We start from the raw sequence: 14,444 nt of genomic DNA on the forward strand, positions 1-14,444 counted from the left end.
AAAGGACAAAGGAAAAAATCTCTGAGAGTTTCTAAGTGTTCTAGAACAAACTACGATTCTCTGCCTCTAATAGTTTCTTCATTGTGATTTTATAAATGATAGCGGGACTTCACGGATACACTGAATAAGTCCGGATTGGGAGAGGATGAGATAGATTGAAACTTCTTTATTTAAATGGGTGTGTCTGTACTTAAATTGCAGAATGACTGAGAAGATGAAACTTCTACGTTATTTGATTCTGAACAGCTGAGTAATACTGAACGTACTGAGCCTACTTTCTCTTTACTTTTTCGTATCATGTCAGCAAAGATTTTGTTGCAAACCAAATAATGTATTTTTTACCTTAATAATGTGACATCCAGTTCAAACACGAATATAAATCGTCATTGAAATCTAGTACAAAGGTATATAATCATGAATAATATTCATTCTCTAAGTCGAAGATGTACAGATCGTTAGCCTACAGTAACACTTCAGACCTCTACCCTCCATCACTGCTAACTTCTCACATCTAACATCCATCACTGCTGGCTGTTCACCTCCAACTGCCCAACAGTACTTCCATCACTGCTGGCGACTAACTTCCAACTGCCCAACAGAACTGACGATTAACTTCCAACAACGAGTCCAGCCAGCCACAGAGTCTCTTACGAAGAAAGGGCAGTCAGAGATGCAATGCAAAGCGCTGCTCAGCGCTGCCAACACAGAAGCAGCCCACTTACAAGATAACGAGCTCTGGCTTTTTCAAATGAATCATCCAGAAAATCGCCTTGAACATTTTAAAGAAAGCACAGAAACGGAAGTCTGGTGGCTGAACAGGGATTAGGAGACTGCGATTTTAGTGGTTTCGCCACTGCATCACCTACGCGACGGATGCACGAGGAGAAATGAAAGCGTTTCGGTGTTTCTATGTTCCGCAAGAATTTACTCAAAAGGTGATACCTGATATTGAGACTTCCTGGGTAATACTCAATTGTGGAGAATAGCAGAGCAACCGCGGTGGTGAGAGGGGGGAGGGGGAGGAGTGGCAAAAATGGTTTCAAATGGCTCTGAGCACTATGGGACTCAACATCTGAGGTCATCAGTTCCCTAGAACTTAGAACTACTTAAACCTAACTAACCTAAGGACATCACACACATCCATACCCGAGGCAGGATTCGAACCTGCGACCGTAGCGGTCGCGCGGTTCCAGACTGAAGCGCCTATAGCTGCTCGGCCACTTCGGCCGGCGAGGAGTGGCAACTGCAACACCCAGGTCTCACGTAGAAAAAAATATCAGTACACATCGAATTCGCATCTTGCCCCACCACACACAAAGACACCTATCAACTCAGCATCAGTTTCAAAAAAGGCGAAACATATAATGGCTATTGAGCAATAACAAGTGCACCCAGAATCAACTGACGTGAAATCTCAGAATTGTTTGTTCATTTATCACGAAGCTAATATGAGCTATCGCCCCCCCCCCCCCTTCCCTACCGCCCACAACAGCCCCGCTATCCGTCTTCCTCAGACTCCTTATGTCGGATCCCGGTATGCCCCTGCAGCAGAGTGTAAGCAGTTTTGGAACTTCCTAAGAGACTCTTTAGTTGTTAAACAACATGCTGTCTGATGCGTGTCTTCTTACGAAAATTTAGCAGAGCTACATCTATATGGATTCATCGATCGTCGGCCGTCGTCCGCTAGCACGCACGAAGCGCATTTGTGTCCAGGCTGCTGCCATGACAACTGTCAACAAACCGGTGCTGTGGCCATACACGCTTAGGATGCGGCACAGTCGTTACAAAGGCCACGTGCATGGCAGGTGAGTACAGTTTTGTTTACCTCAGTGCAGTAGCTCTCATACCTAGTCACTGCAGCGGAAAGATCGCATTTCGGAAAGAAGTAGCGTGGATATTCAGAATTCAGGATGTCACCGTACGGCATCATTGTCATGTCTTTTTCTTTCTTTTCTTTTTCACATTTCCGCCATTTGACTGTTAATTGCTCTTTTATTTTACACGATCATAATTTTGGCTTTATAGCCATTCTCAGATGCATGTTGAAATGTTAAAATACGTCTGCCCTGCCAATGACATTTCATCGTCGAAAAAACATATTTCTGGTCTTACACGTTTTTTCGGCGATGACGTGACGTAGATAGATCAGACGTATTGTAACATTTCAACATGCACTTGAGAATAGCTATAAGGCCGAAACATGATTGTGTAAAATAAATGAACAGTTAACAGTCAAAACGTAGAAATTTCTTTCAAAAACTTATATATGACTGTGGTTCCCCACGAGGGAAAGAAAATTAACTGTCACCGCATGAAAACACGCGTTCCTTCTGCTGCTAGACAACCTCGTAACAACACAAACATAACATGTTACTAAATCAAATAAACCTAGTTTACTTTCTACAGTTGAAACACGATCACATTGCCACAGAGGCAGCACCACACACCAGTTAACCACATGCGCCACAGGAATGAACGAATTACAATGATGGTTCAAAACATGGCGAACCCTGTGGGTCTTGTAAATGAATAACTTTGAGTAAGACGACCTCTGGGTATCACGAACAATGACGCCACAGCAATTACCGATTATCGATGAACTGAGGAATGAACAGGGAAATGCTAGAAATGGTCCGCAAGTTGAGTGACTTCCTCCAGTCTAATACATACAGTCATGACACTACAGTTCACTTTTGTTTATACCGTGACAGCAGCGCTACAAGCGAACAGTAAGCTACACTTCTGAATACGGTATCAGACGAGTACGAACAGTATCGCTTATATTGATATAGAACATACTTTTTACAATAGTGCCACAAAAAGCGGCACTAAACAAAACTTACACCACGTCTTTCCTTTGTTTCTTAAGATCCCTGAGAGGTATGAAATGTTGCTTCACAGGACAATTTATAAATCATTATCTTGTAACCTGGAATTCTTAATGAAGAATGTCGTTTGGTTTTAAGAACAAAAAATGGCCAATAAACAGCAGAAAACCTGACTTGCAGAAAAACGTCATATGTCTATTCAACAACGTGAATTTTTGTTCACTAGACTTCCAATCAGCGTAGGAAACTTGTATGGAATACAATACCAACGTTATTTAACGTGCCAAATAACTCGGCAGAACTGTAGCGAAAGGGAAATGCATACATAAGTGATAATAAAACATCAAAATTAATAAAACTATTTCCTAACAGAGAAGAAACCATTTGCTCAATTGTTGCTACATCTGAGCCATAAACGGCAAGAATCTTCAACATAGTCAGTTTTGAAGCGATAGAAGACATTTTACAAATAGTATTCCTGCATTAGAAATCGAATAAAGAGTAATAATTTGCGAATCCTTAGACTCCATACAAAATAGTTATGCGGCGAGAAAATTGCCCATCACAATAATAATAGACAACAACAGATTATATGCTCTTAAACCTGAAATACGTGTTTATATTCTTTTGCCTTTAGCGGACTAAACTATAGTTACACGCATGTTCGAAAGTATTTCTTCATAAATAAGTTGCAGCTTATGTAACTCAATCAGTAAAATATGGATGCTTTCACATTCACTTCACGATCATTCACGTCTCTTGATAATTTACTAATGCTTGTAAAGCAATATGTATCAACTATTTCGTTAATTAAGTAGAAAAGTAATTGAAAACAAACAATCTTAAGCTGGATTTCTCGCAGCTGGGGGCGCTAGAGTCGTTCCAACTGTCAAGTGATAATAATTTTCACAGCAGTGTGTGTCGCGATTGTATATTGAAACTGAACTTCCTCGTGACCTAATGCAGTAAACGTATTAAGTAATATACTCGTCTAAGAGTTCTCGTTGAAACTGTAGTGTTAATTCTCAGTAAAAATCCAAGGTATCAATAATGTTTATGATTTTGTTTGTCAGGAAAGTAGCTGATCATCAAAGAAGCCGGAACCACACAGATGTAGATGATGTAGCAGTGCCAGCGAACTCTATCTAATCTGATGTCAAACTGCATCCAGCTCAGCGTACTGTTCTAAATTCCTTGTACAACATGGAGGCTACGAAGTGTAAGTAGAACGCAAAAAGTAAATACTTCTTGAATTCAGCGCTTGCGTAAATCTATTCAATCGGATGTTGTAGATTTCTAGACAAAAACGAAATGAACTTTTACAAAGCTAGTGCAATAAACGGCGACAGTTCTGCTGTGATTTTCAATACTCAAGTGTGATCTGGACATTGACAGACCGATTAGATAACTGATTCAGCGTCGTTGCCATGAGATTCAGCAGACATCGCTAGCCGGCCGAGGTGGCCGAGCGGTTCTAGGAGCTACAGTCTGGAACCGCGCGACCGCTGCGGTCGCTGGTTCGAATCCTGCCTCGGGCATGGATGTGTGTGATGTCCTTAGTTAGGTTTAAGTAGCTCTAACTTCTAGGGGACTAATGACCTCCGAAGTTAAGTCCCATAGTGCTCAGAGCCATTTGAACCATTTGAAGACATCGCTATACTGGGTATTATTAGGCAAATGTATAAGTGCGACTCATTCATAAACGCCGACACCACTTGAACAAAGTTGAGATCCTCTACCCAGGCATGCCATTGCTAATGATAAAAGCTGCGAATGAGCTACGCAAGTACTACTTCAGCAGAAACTGATATTAACACGTTCAGGAACACTTATTTCCCAGTCTAGAGCCAAATACATCTGCTGTAGCGTCCGATATAATGAAATGTATAAATAAAATATATGATTAATTATGAATATTATTGTTTAGCTTAAGTTTAATTAAACAGGATTGTGCTACAGATCCGAACTTTAATATAATTCCACTGACATGCGAGGACAATAATGTAAAATACCTCTGAGCATAGGATACAATTAGTATGGGATGCCATATAAAATTTGGTTATTATTTTAGAAACTTGAAAAGAAAAAAAAGTTTAACAATAATGGATGATCTACAGTGCACTAAAAATAAGTAACGACGAATTATGAATTACCTTAGACTTAGTCAGTATCTTTCATAGCCGTTCAACATATGAAAGACTTGATCTTTGAGTTGGAAGACCAACAGAATAATTTTCTATATTAATGCGAGTGATCATAGGAGCGGTCAAAATTTGCGTACTGCTCGACAACACATCCAGAAAAGAACATGACCACAGAAAGGGAAATAAAATTGAATCGTATAAAACAAGCGCTGGGTGACAGATTCGCACTGTGATGCGTTTCTCCTTCTCTCTCCAAATACTGAGAAGTATGATTAAAGGTATTTCTCAGGAAGTCGCGATATAAAAAGGACGGGTGCAAAAAATTTCTGCATAACGTACAATCGCAACGAGAAAGAGAACTCTGCAATGACGATGAACATAAAAATTTATGTTTTTAAATAGTATTCTGGAATTTCAGGATAATTTTAAGCCAGCAGCGTTTGTATGAAGGTCCAGTGTCGTCCTTAAATGGTGGGGCCACGACACCACGCCAGTGGAGGTGACTGACGACGTCATTGTTCGGTGTTAGGTTACCGAGCACTTAAACAAAACTCTTACGTACAAATGTACGCAAAAAACTGGAAATGATCGGTAAATAAATCTTAGGGCAGTCTTGATTTGTAATAATGAGTAGGTAACGAAAGAACATGTATCGTTTTCAGTGCTGTATCACCGAACAATCCGCTCTCAATCTTTTCCGAACAGCCACTGGAACAATAAAAATACATAGGAAATGGCATTTACATGACAGGAATCGTGAAAGGTAACTTGCTTCGAAATAAGTACAATAAACATTAAGATTAAAATATGATCAATTTCAGTAGTCACCAAACTATTTTGCTCAACAGCCAATACTGATATTGTGGGGTGGCATCTAAACGTTCAAATGTGTGTGAATTCCTAAGGGACCAGACTGCTGAGGTTATCGGTCCCTAGACTTACACAATACTTAAACTAACTTACTCTAACTTATGCTAAGAACAACACAGACACCAATGCCCGAGGCAGAACTCGAACCTCCGGCGGGAGAGGCCGTACAATCCGTGACATGGCACCTCAAACCACGTGGCCACTCCGCGTGGCGGTGGCATCTACGGTTACATAACAGTGAATCACTTTAATATTCTGACACTATGATGTGAAGGGCTTATTTCAGTAGTGGTACAAGTCCATTTTTGTTCATTCTGAGATACAGGGTCCTAAAGTTAAATGAACACTGAAAAATCTGCAGTTGAGATACCAGAAATATTCAAGCATATGGTTTCTTGCTAGAGATGAACCTTTCTTTCTGTTTGTTTGGACCATTTATTTCAGAAGCATTATATACAGAAAAGTGGAGGTAATGGACTTGTACCACTGTTGAAATAAGCCCTTCTTATGTTAACCTTGTAGCATCATAGCTTTATTCGTAACAAAACAAACAAAACATATAACCAAATTTTATACTTCGTGATTTGTCTTATAGATAATAGCATATACTTCATTAAAATAACGTACATAAGTTCTTTTACAATACTATTTAAATATAACTCGGTCTTATCTTCACGTTACTTTAATATTCGGACACTTTGCAGAAATAATCATTTCAAGACAAGATTCTGTGGAACATTAAATGTTTCAATATCTTGTCGGGTAGCCATTCTGTTTTATCACTTCTTTCAAACGCTGCGGCATACTGCAAATGATCTTTTTTAAATAGTCCACATGTAGACTGTCCCATTCTTCTTTTAAGAGTTTCCTTGGACGATACTGGTGTTTTTCTAATACGTTGCTCCAGTTCTCCCCACATATTCTCAATGGGGTTGAGATATGGTGATTGAGGTGGTGGTTGTAAGACTTTGGGGCAATTGTACAACAAGTAATCCTGCACAATGCGAGTCTTATGTTTCGGGTCATAGTCCTAGTAAAACTTGAACGTGTTTGATATCCCCATGGTTTCAACACTTTTCTGTAAATTGTTCATTAATATGTTTAGATAGACATATTTGTCCATAATACTGTCGATGAACACCAATTCGCCCGGTTCAAATATCGATATGCAGCCCCAGACAAGAACGCTCCAACTCCATGCTTTACAGTAGACAAAAATGACGTCGTTCCACCATATTTCATCCTTCGTAACCAACTCCCTGGTAAAGTACAATCTCTTCTTTCGATTCTGTTCATTCACACACGATTTCTTCATGGCCACTCTTCCATTGTAGCCACTTTCATTCAATGCTCTGAGAATCGTTTGAGGATGTAACTTCTTGCCAGTCTCGTTTAGCAGCTCACGTGCTAATCTGGGTGCTCTGAGTGTAAGATCCTTCTTTATTTTCTGTATTAGCTGCCTCTTGTCACGTGCATCCAGCTTCGTTGACTGGCCCTTTTGCGGTGTAGAGTCGATAAGGCCCTCATTTTTGAATCGTCTGACGATATCTACCACAGTACTCTAACTTGCGTTGAGAGTGGCAGCAATTTGTCTATATGATTTACCTTTGGCGTTGTGAAAAATCACATCTTGTCGTATCTCAAAACTAGTATTAGCATTGCGTGCGCTTGTAAACACACACTTGCCTTCTGACCCGAAATATTTACCCCGGTATGAACGGTGAAAACAAGTGCGGCACTGCCATCTGTCCGGATATTAAAGTAACGTGACCATCGAAGAGTGCTTTATTTCAATCGTCTTATACGTTGTGTCAGCATCATTCATACTATTATTTACTAGACATCTGTTGTTGTTATTGTGGTCTTCAGTCCTGAGACTGGTTTGATGCAGCTCTCCATGCTACTGTATCATGTGCAAGCTTCTTCATCTCCCAGTACTTACTGCGCCCTACATCCTTCTGAATCTGCTTAGTGTATTCATCTCTTGGTCTCCCTCTAGGATTTTTACCCTCCACGCTGCCCTCCAATGCTAAATTTGTGATCTCTTGATACCTCAGAACATGTCCTACCAACCGGTCCCTTCTTCTATGCAGGACCACCTCCATCGGACTTGGTTCAAATGGCTCTGAGCACTATGGGACTTAACTTCTGAGGTCATCAGTCCCCTAGAACTTAGAACTAATTAAACCTAACTAACCTAAGGACATCACACAGATCCATGCCCGAGGCAGGATTCGAACCTGCGACCTCAGCGGTCGCGCGGTTCCAGATTGTAGCGCCTAGAACCGCTCGGCTACTCAGGCCGGCTCCATCGGACTGTTCGTGCCCTCCATCCTCAACAAAGGAACCTAGCGCACCTGGCCACAGCACTAGAATCAGTGTGGCTCCACATTCCTGTTCATACCTTCCAGTACCTCACTGACACTCTTCCTGCACGTCTCGTTGCAGTCCACAGTACAAAAGGTGTCCGCTCCCCGTAGCTGAGTGGTCAGCGCCACAGAATGTCAATCCTAAACGCCCGGGTTCGATTCCTGGCTGGGTCAGAGATTTTCTCCACTCAGGGACTGGGTGTTGTGTTGTCCTAATTATCATCATTTCATCCCCATCGACGAGCAAGTCACCGAAGTTGCGTCAAATCGAAAGACTTGCAGCCGGCGAACGGTCTGCCCGACGGGAGGCCCTAGTCACACGACGTTTACAGTGCAAAAGGTGGCTGCTGAGGCTTTTGTCAGGTGGTCAGATTAATATGATTGGAGAGCGTAAAAACGACTATCAGCAGCAGACATGGCAGTTCCCAAAGCGAAAATATACACTTACGAGCGTCAAGTTTATATTTAATATTTGCTGAACAAAGTAATGGTCATCGTTGACTCTACTGCCACTTTCCTAGACGTTGTATGTGCTCACTTTTGTATTTACAAACAAACTGATAGAAACCAAAGTTGTCGATTTCTCATTTCCTCGAGCCTGACCTCGGTTCTCAGTTCTCGCCTTTGAGTTCTCGCTTCTTAGTTCTCGCCTCTTGATTCTCAAGGCTTAGTTCTCTCTTTTCAGTCTTAGTTATGTATTCTTTTCCATTCACTAAAACTTGGCCAAAGTTTTCGATTCTCAGATTTGTATTTGTTTCCACTTTGTGTCTGTTGCCTTATAGTACAGACATTTGGGGATGTCATTGATTTCTTCATTTGTTAAACAAATTAGAACGTTTAATTGAAATCTGTATTAAGGCATATGATATGTTTGCAACTACAAATACATAGAACTGTGGAAAGAAACGTTCCAATAACTTTCAAAAATGAGTGTGAAAATAAAAGTGGGTAAAACATTTTGCAAACAACTCGTGATAAAAATGATGTAGTTGTTTGACGGCTGATCATATAAGAATCTCTGTCAGCATCCTATAAATATGGGTAAAAGCCAGAAGGAAACGTCAAGGAGGACATATAAAAGTGTAATGTGGTTGCCTCACTGTCTGTCCAGGCTTCTCAAATCGACCAATGGGCAGACATTTCTAATCTAGAGATACCATTAGCAACTAGTGTAGCGGAGGTCGTCACAAGTTCGAGTCCCTCAAGGGTATGGATTCTATTTGAGATATTAAAGAGTACATCCTTTGTATGGGTCAGATGACTGTATCAACCGTCAGATTTCAGTCAGATGTGTTAGTGCGTGAAAACTAAAGTCTGACTTACACTGGAGCGGCCGCAAGCGAACAAGCGTGAGCGAAAGGGAATTTTCCCTGGTGTAAACGATAGCCGACCACGAGCGGAAACCAGACATGTTCCGCTGGTTCTCGGTGTTTCATTGAATCATCACAGCAAGATCACATCTTCTGCATTTTGGTGCAGACAGCACAGAAAGCATCCATCTGCTGTTTTGCGAGTGATCTTTTGTTGTTGAATGAGAATGTAATGTTTCTTGTAGCAGCATATAAATTTCACAGATATTTATTAGACCCAAGAGATCCACAACATAAATGCGAAACAAAAGAAATGTGACTCGTAGAAAATTTCTGAAGGACTAGCATAGGATTTAGGTGGAGTGGGGTTTGGGCTGGAGGTTGCACAGGCGTGAGTTTGTCCTACAAAAATATTTATTAACGACATAAATATTTTTCCACAAACAAAATGGCATAGACAGAATCTTAAACAATATTGAGAAATGGTATGTTGCCAAGAAGTAATCCTTGTATAAATTTGGCATCAGACCATAAAAGAATAAATAAAAGAAAAATCTTAAGTATAAGACGCTTTTGATTCAGCCCCTGCAACGTGTAAGGGGGCAACAAGCAAGAACAAGTACAGGATAGAATACTGGGAGTCTCTGCCCTCAGAACGTTAAAATCAGGTGAAAAACTAAATGCAGTACAATAAATGAATAAAATCAGAATGTAATCTAACTCTACTACCAAGGACCTCCACTAGCTACTTACTATTACTACAGCCAACAGGGCCGAGGACCAGAACCAAGCTAATCATGCTGTGAACAACTGTAACAACAAAAATTTTAGTAACTTATAGCTATGTACAATACTGGATATGCTTTCAGCATGATTAAAAAGCAGTGTACAGAACTATCTTTTGAACAACTGTAACACACACCCACAGCAGTACAAGGAACACTACTCTACCTTTGTGGACTTACTGTGCAATATTGCAACTGTAACAAACACGTCGTACTCAAAACACAAATATTAACCCTTCATTGTACACGATTTCCACAGTACACTACCCTGAGTCTAATCACGTGTCAACTGCCTGAGAATGATTGCAAGCCACTAAATCACATTTCCAGTTCTCCGTATTTACAGTAATAATAAAACCATTTTTCTCCGTATCTGGCTGCTGTTGTATTCTTCTCTGGCCACTCGGAAAAGGCACCAACCGTGCTCGAGGCAGGCGATGTTGAGAACATGCCAGCCACATCATGCATCATCTGTTGACTCTACGGATTTTCCAACTCCACAGTACACCAGGTCCCAGCTGACTGTGTCTTGGCTGCTGGCCAACGACCATCTCATTCTGTCTGCTTCTCTTCCTGCCTCCAGCTCCAACTGCAGCTGACTGAGAACTTGGGCCTGCTACAAGCATCGAAACGTATCGAACCAGCGCCCCATGACTCTTCCATTGTTTAGCCAACGCAGCTTCTGGCCGAGGCTGAAGTAGAGTCTGCGCAGAATACCCTGGTCAGTAGATGCGCAGTTGGCAGGGCACACATGGGTAGAGTGGTAGTGGTGGGGGTTACGGGCAGACAGTGTAGGGGAAAAGTCGAGTCCTGCAGGGGAAGTGTCACCCTAAACTGAAGCCGATCCTCACATTCTTTGTAAATATTAAGTGGAGCCTCTCCATGCTCACACTCACATGGTGACCATTCAGAGGGATATGTCACCTCTGCTTTAGTTAACCTAAAAAGAATTCTGCTGAATACACAGCGATTTATTTTCGCTTGGCTTGGTAACCATTTGTAATTTTCAGGGAAGTGTCATGAGAGGTGAATTTTGAGTAAGACCTACACATTTATATATATGAAGATGGTATCTGTTCTTTCGGACATGTCCAATAGAACAGAAACCATCTTCATATATATATTTATTTAAGGCTCACCGGCCATTTGACCATCTTCTTCAGTGTGGATGCACAAACAGTGCCCGAACTCTCACGGGAATCGGCAAAAATGAGTATAATGGGCAGGGTCACCATGCATATAGTGTGGGACAATAAGTTGGGAATGTGGGTCTCACGGGAGGCGTGCCAAAGATAATTCCCTGCAGTCGCACTATCCTCTGTGTCCTTGGTGGGTCAGATGGATGCCGGCACGGTAGCTCAGCGTGTTCGGTCAGAGAGCTGTTTGGTCTCTGTAATAAAAAACTGAGTGGAAGGATCAACAAACGAACTTTAACGGATGTCATGTGACGTCCGCAACGACCAAACACAACGATCAACAACGAACAGGACAGAAAAAAAGGATGGATAGAGCGTCTGCCATGTAAGCAGGAGATCCTGGGTTCGAGTGCCGGTCGGACCACACATTTTCAACTGCCACTGTTGACTTATATCAATGCCAGTATGAAGCTAGAGGTATTCATTTCATTGTCACCTACACATTTCTCTTGTTACCATGTTAAAATTTGATTCTTTCACTAAAACGCAGAGGAGTTTACACAATGTCACCTCACTAACATCTTTTGCAGAATAATCTGAAACAGTAGTCTACTAAGTGAGAAACTGAGAAAAAGTAAGATGAGAAGCTTATGAAAAAGCGCATCCTTGGCACAAAATAAACGTGTGATGCCTTCTCTTATGTTGTTCCAAAATCCATAGCATTTCTCATTTTACCAGCTACCAATGGATCTCAAAATTAAGTTCTTTCATCGAAGAAGTCTGTAGTTAATGGAATAACACGGTAGCTAATAAAGTTTTGGTTATAACCATACGGCATATACTGTCATTTTTTCATACTATCATTTTCCAGAATCTCATTTCGATATGTCAAACTGTTTATGAAATATAAGGAATGTGTGGATATTTTACTCAGGCTTTATCGCTGGCACAATCGAAAATGAGTGTGTTAAATCAAATCAATTTTCTCGAGATTGGTGACAGATAAAGAACTCCACCCATGTCTAAAGAAAAATTCGATATGTTAGCTAAATTTCATCTGCAGTAACATATTATGTAATATGCACCATATGCAAAATCATAGCGACTTCTATTTTTCATTTCAAACTTTTTCGAATTTCGCGCAGTGTGATACTTCCACGTAAATATCACAATAACTACGACCGTTAACGAAATGATGGGCATATCATCATGAAACTAACAAATAAAACTCTAAGTACCATAATTTTTTTACCGAATAGTTTCTGTAAAATCGTTCGCCCAGATTGTGTCGTCGCCGACCGGCCGAAATGTGGCAAAACACTGCCGGCCTTCCCTTCCAAACAAACGAATGAGCTCGCCCAGCGCTAAGGACGACAACAGGTCACTGCGCTTCGGCCACCATAACCTGCGCCGTCTCTACTCGTCACCCTGTCTCCCCGTCCACCATCTCCAGGCCCAGCCCGCTTCTACCAACAACCTCGGCCGTTGCCCCGAGGCTTCCTGGGCACTCCACCTCGACCCCAGCGCTGGCCTCTGGGAGATGCTGATAGTCCTTAGCAGAACATCTGACTGATTTTCTCTGTGTCACGCGAACCCAGCTCGCATCAGGGCAGCACTGTTGCAGCTAACATGACCAACACTGAAGCTCTAGAGGAGCACTGTCACAACTGGCTGGGCAGGCAGTAACAACAACGTGCCATGAATTTCAAATTCGTGACACACACTCGAAGGCATGGGGACTTGAGAAAGACAAAAATTTCTTCAGATGTTTCCATCAGGCAGGAATGGAGTGAATAATCACAAGCTTTGTATCTACTTACATCAAAAAGTAGCAGCAGAAGTGATTTCCTTGAAAGTACACAAGTACCAACATGTATCTATAATTTTAACTGATTCAGTTATTTTGACTAAATCGAAAATACATGCAAGACTTGACAACTCTCATTTCTTACCTTTATTGTAGCTATAATTACACGGCTGATCTGTAAGGGCCAGTAAAATGAAAACGAGACAGATGGGAAAAAAAGTAAGTGAACTGTTTATTATTTCAAAAGTAATCGCCATAACTGTTAATGTATTTACCCCACTGTGAGATGAGACAGCTAATGCCTCCACGGAAAAAAATTTACGGTTTCTTACAGTAACATGATTGTTCCCACGCATGCACCTCTTCATCCAAAGTACATTGATGGCAACGAATGCCTTTTTTCAGGGTACCAAAAATATGGAAAATGCGTTGGGAGAGATCAGGACCATATGGAGAATGTAGAGGGTAGAACAGAGGAAACGCATGTTTTTCATTATTGAATTACTGGGACACAGTTTGATAAAAATAATAAAAACAAGCTCTAAGTGATAGATTTTTTAATGCAGTTTTGAAGTATACATACTTTAATTAGGTTCGAAAAATAATATCTTGGAGATGATGTCGTTCTTGCTGGATACAAATTTGGATCCTCTCCCGAAAGTTACGCATGGCTCTCTCCAACATTTCATTTGGCGCGGCTTCAATTCCCTGATGTATGGAATTCTTCAGGTCATCGATTGTGCGAGGCTTGTTCATGTAGACTTTTGATTTTAAATATCCCCACAAAAAGAAGTAGCATATCGACAGATCGGGTGAGCGAGGGGGCCAGTAAACATCACCATATCTCGAAATAACGTGTCCTGGGAACATTTTGTCGAACCTCTTCCATGGATGCTCTTGCCGTGTGAGCTGTGGCACCATCCTGCTGAAACCATATTTCTCTCGTGTTCACTTGACGCTTTTCAAGTTTTGGATGAAGAAAGTTGTTTAACATTTTAACGCAGTGTGCTGGTGTCACAGTAACTGTAGTTCCTTCATCTTCAAAAAAATAGTGTCCAACAATCCCTATATTTGAAATGCAGCACCACACTATTACTTTTAAACTGTGGAGAGGTCTCTGGCGTAATTCATGTGGGTTCTCCGGCGCCCAATACCGACAATTTTGAACATTGACATGACCATCTAGATGAAAATG

The 14,444-nt window shown here is 41.2% G+C and overlaps 1 protein-coding gene across 1 annotated transcript in view; it reads left to right on the forward strand.

Annotated features, from left to right (window-relative positions):
- The first annotated feature begins 3,901 nt into the window (after window positions 1-3,901).
- LOC124619798 overlaps window positions 3,902-14,444 on the forward strand; it is a 424,654-nt gene continuing 414,111 nt past the window's right edge. Inside the window, exon 1 of the mRNA XM_047146390.1 lies at window positions 3,902-4,047. Within this exon, the coding sequence (XP_047002346.1) occupies window positions 4,032-4,047 (16 nt within the window). The 5' untranslated portion in view covers window positions 3,902-4,031. The remainder of the gene's footprint in view (window positions 4,048-14,444) is intronic.

Source organism: Schistocerca americana, chromosome 6 (assembly GCF_021461395.2).
Source record: "Schistocerca americana isolate TAMUIC-IGC-003095 chromosome 6, iqSchAmer2.1, whole genome shotgun sequence".
Lineage (NCBI taxonomy): Eukaryota > Metazoa > Arthropoda > Insecta > Orthoptera > Acrididae > Schistocerca > Schistocerca americana.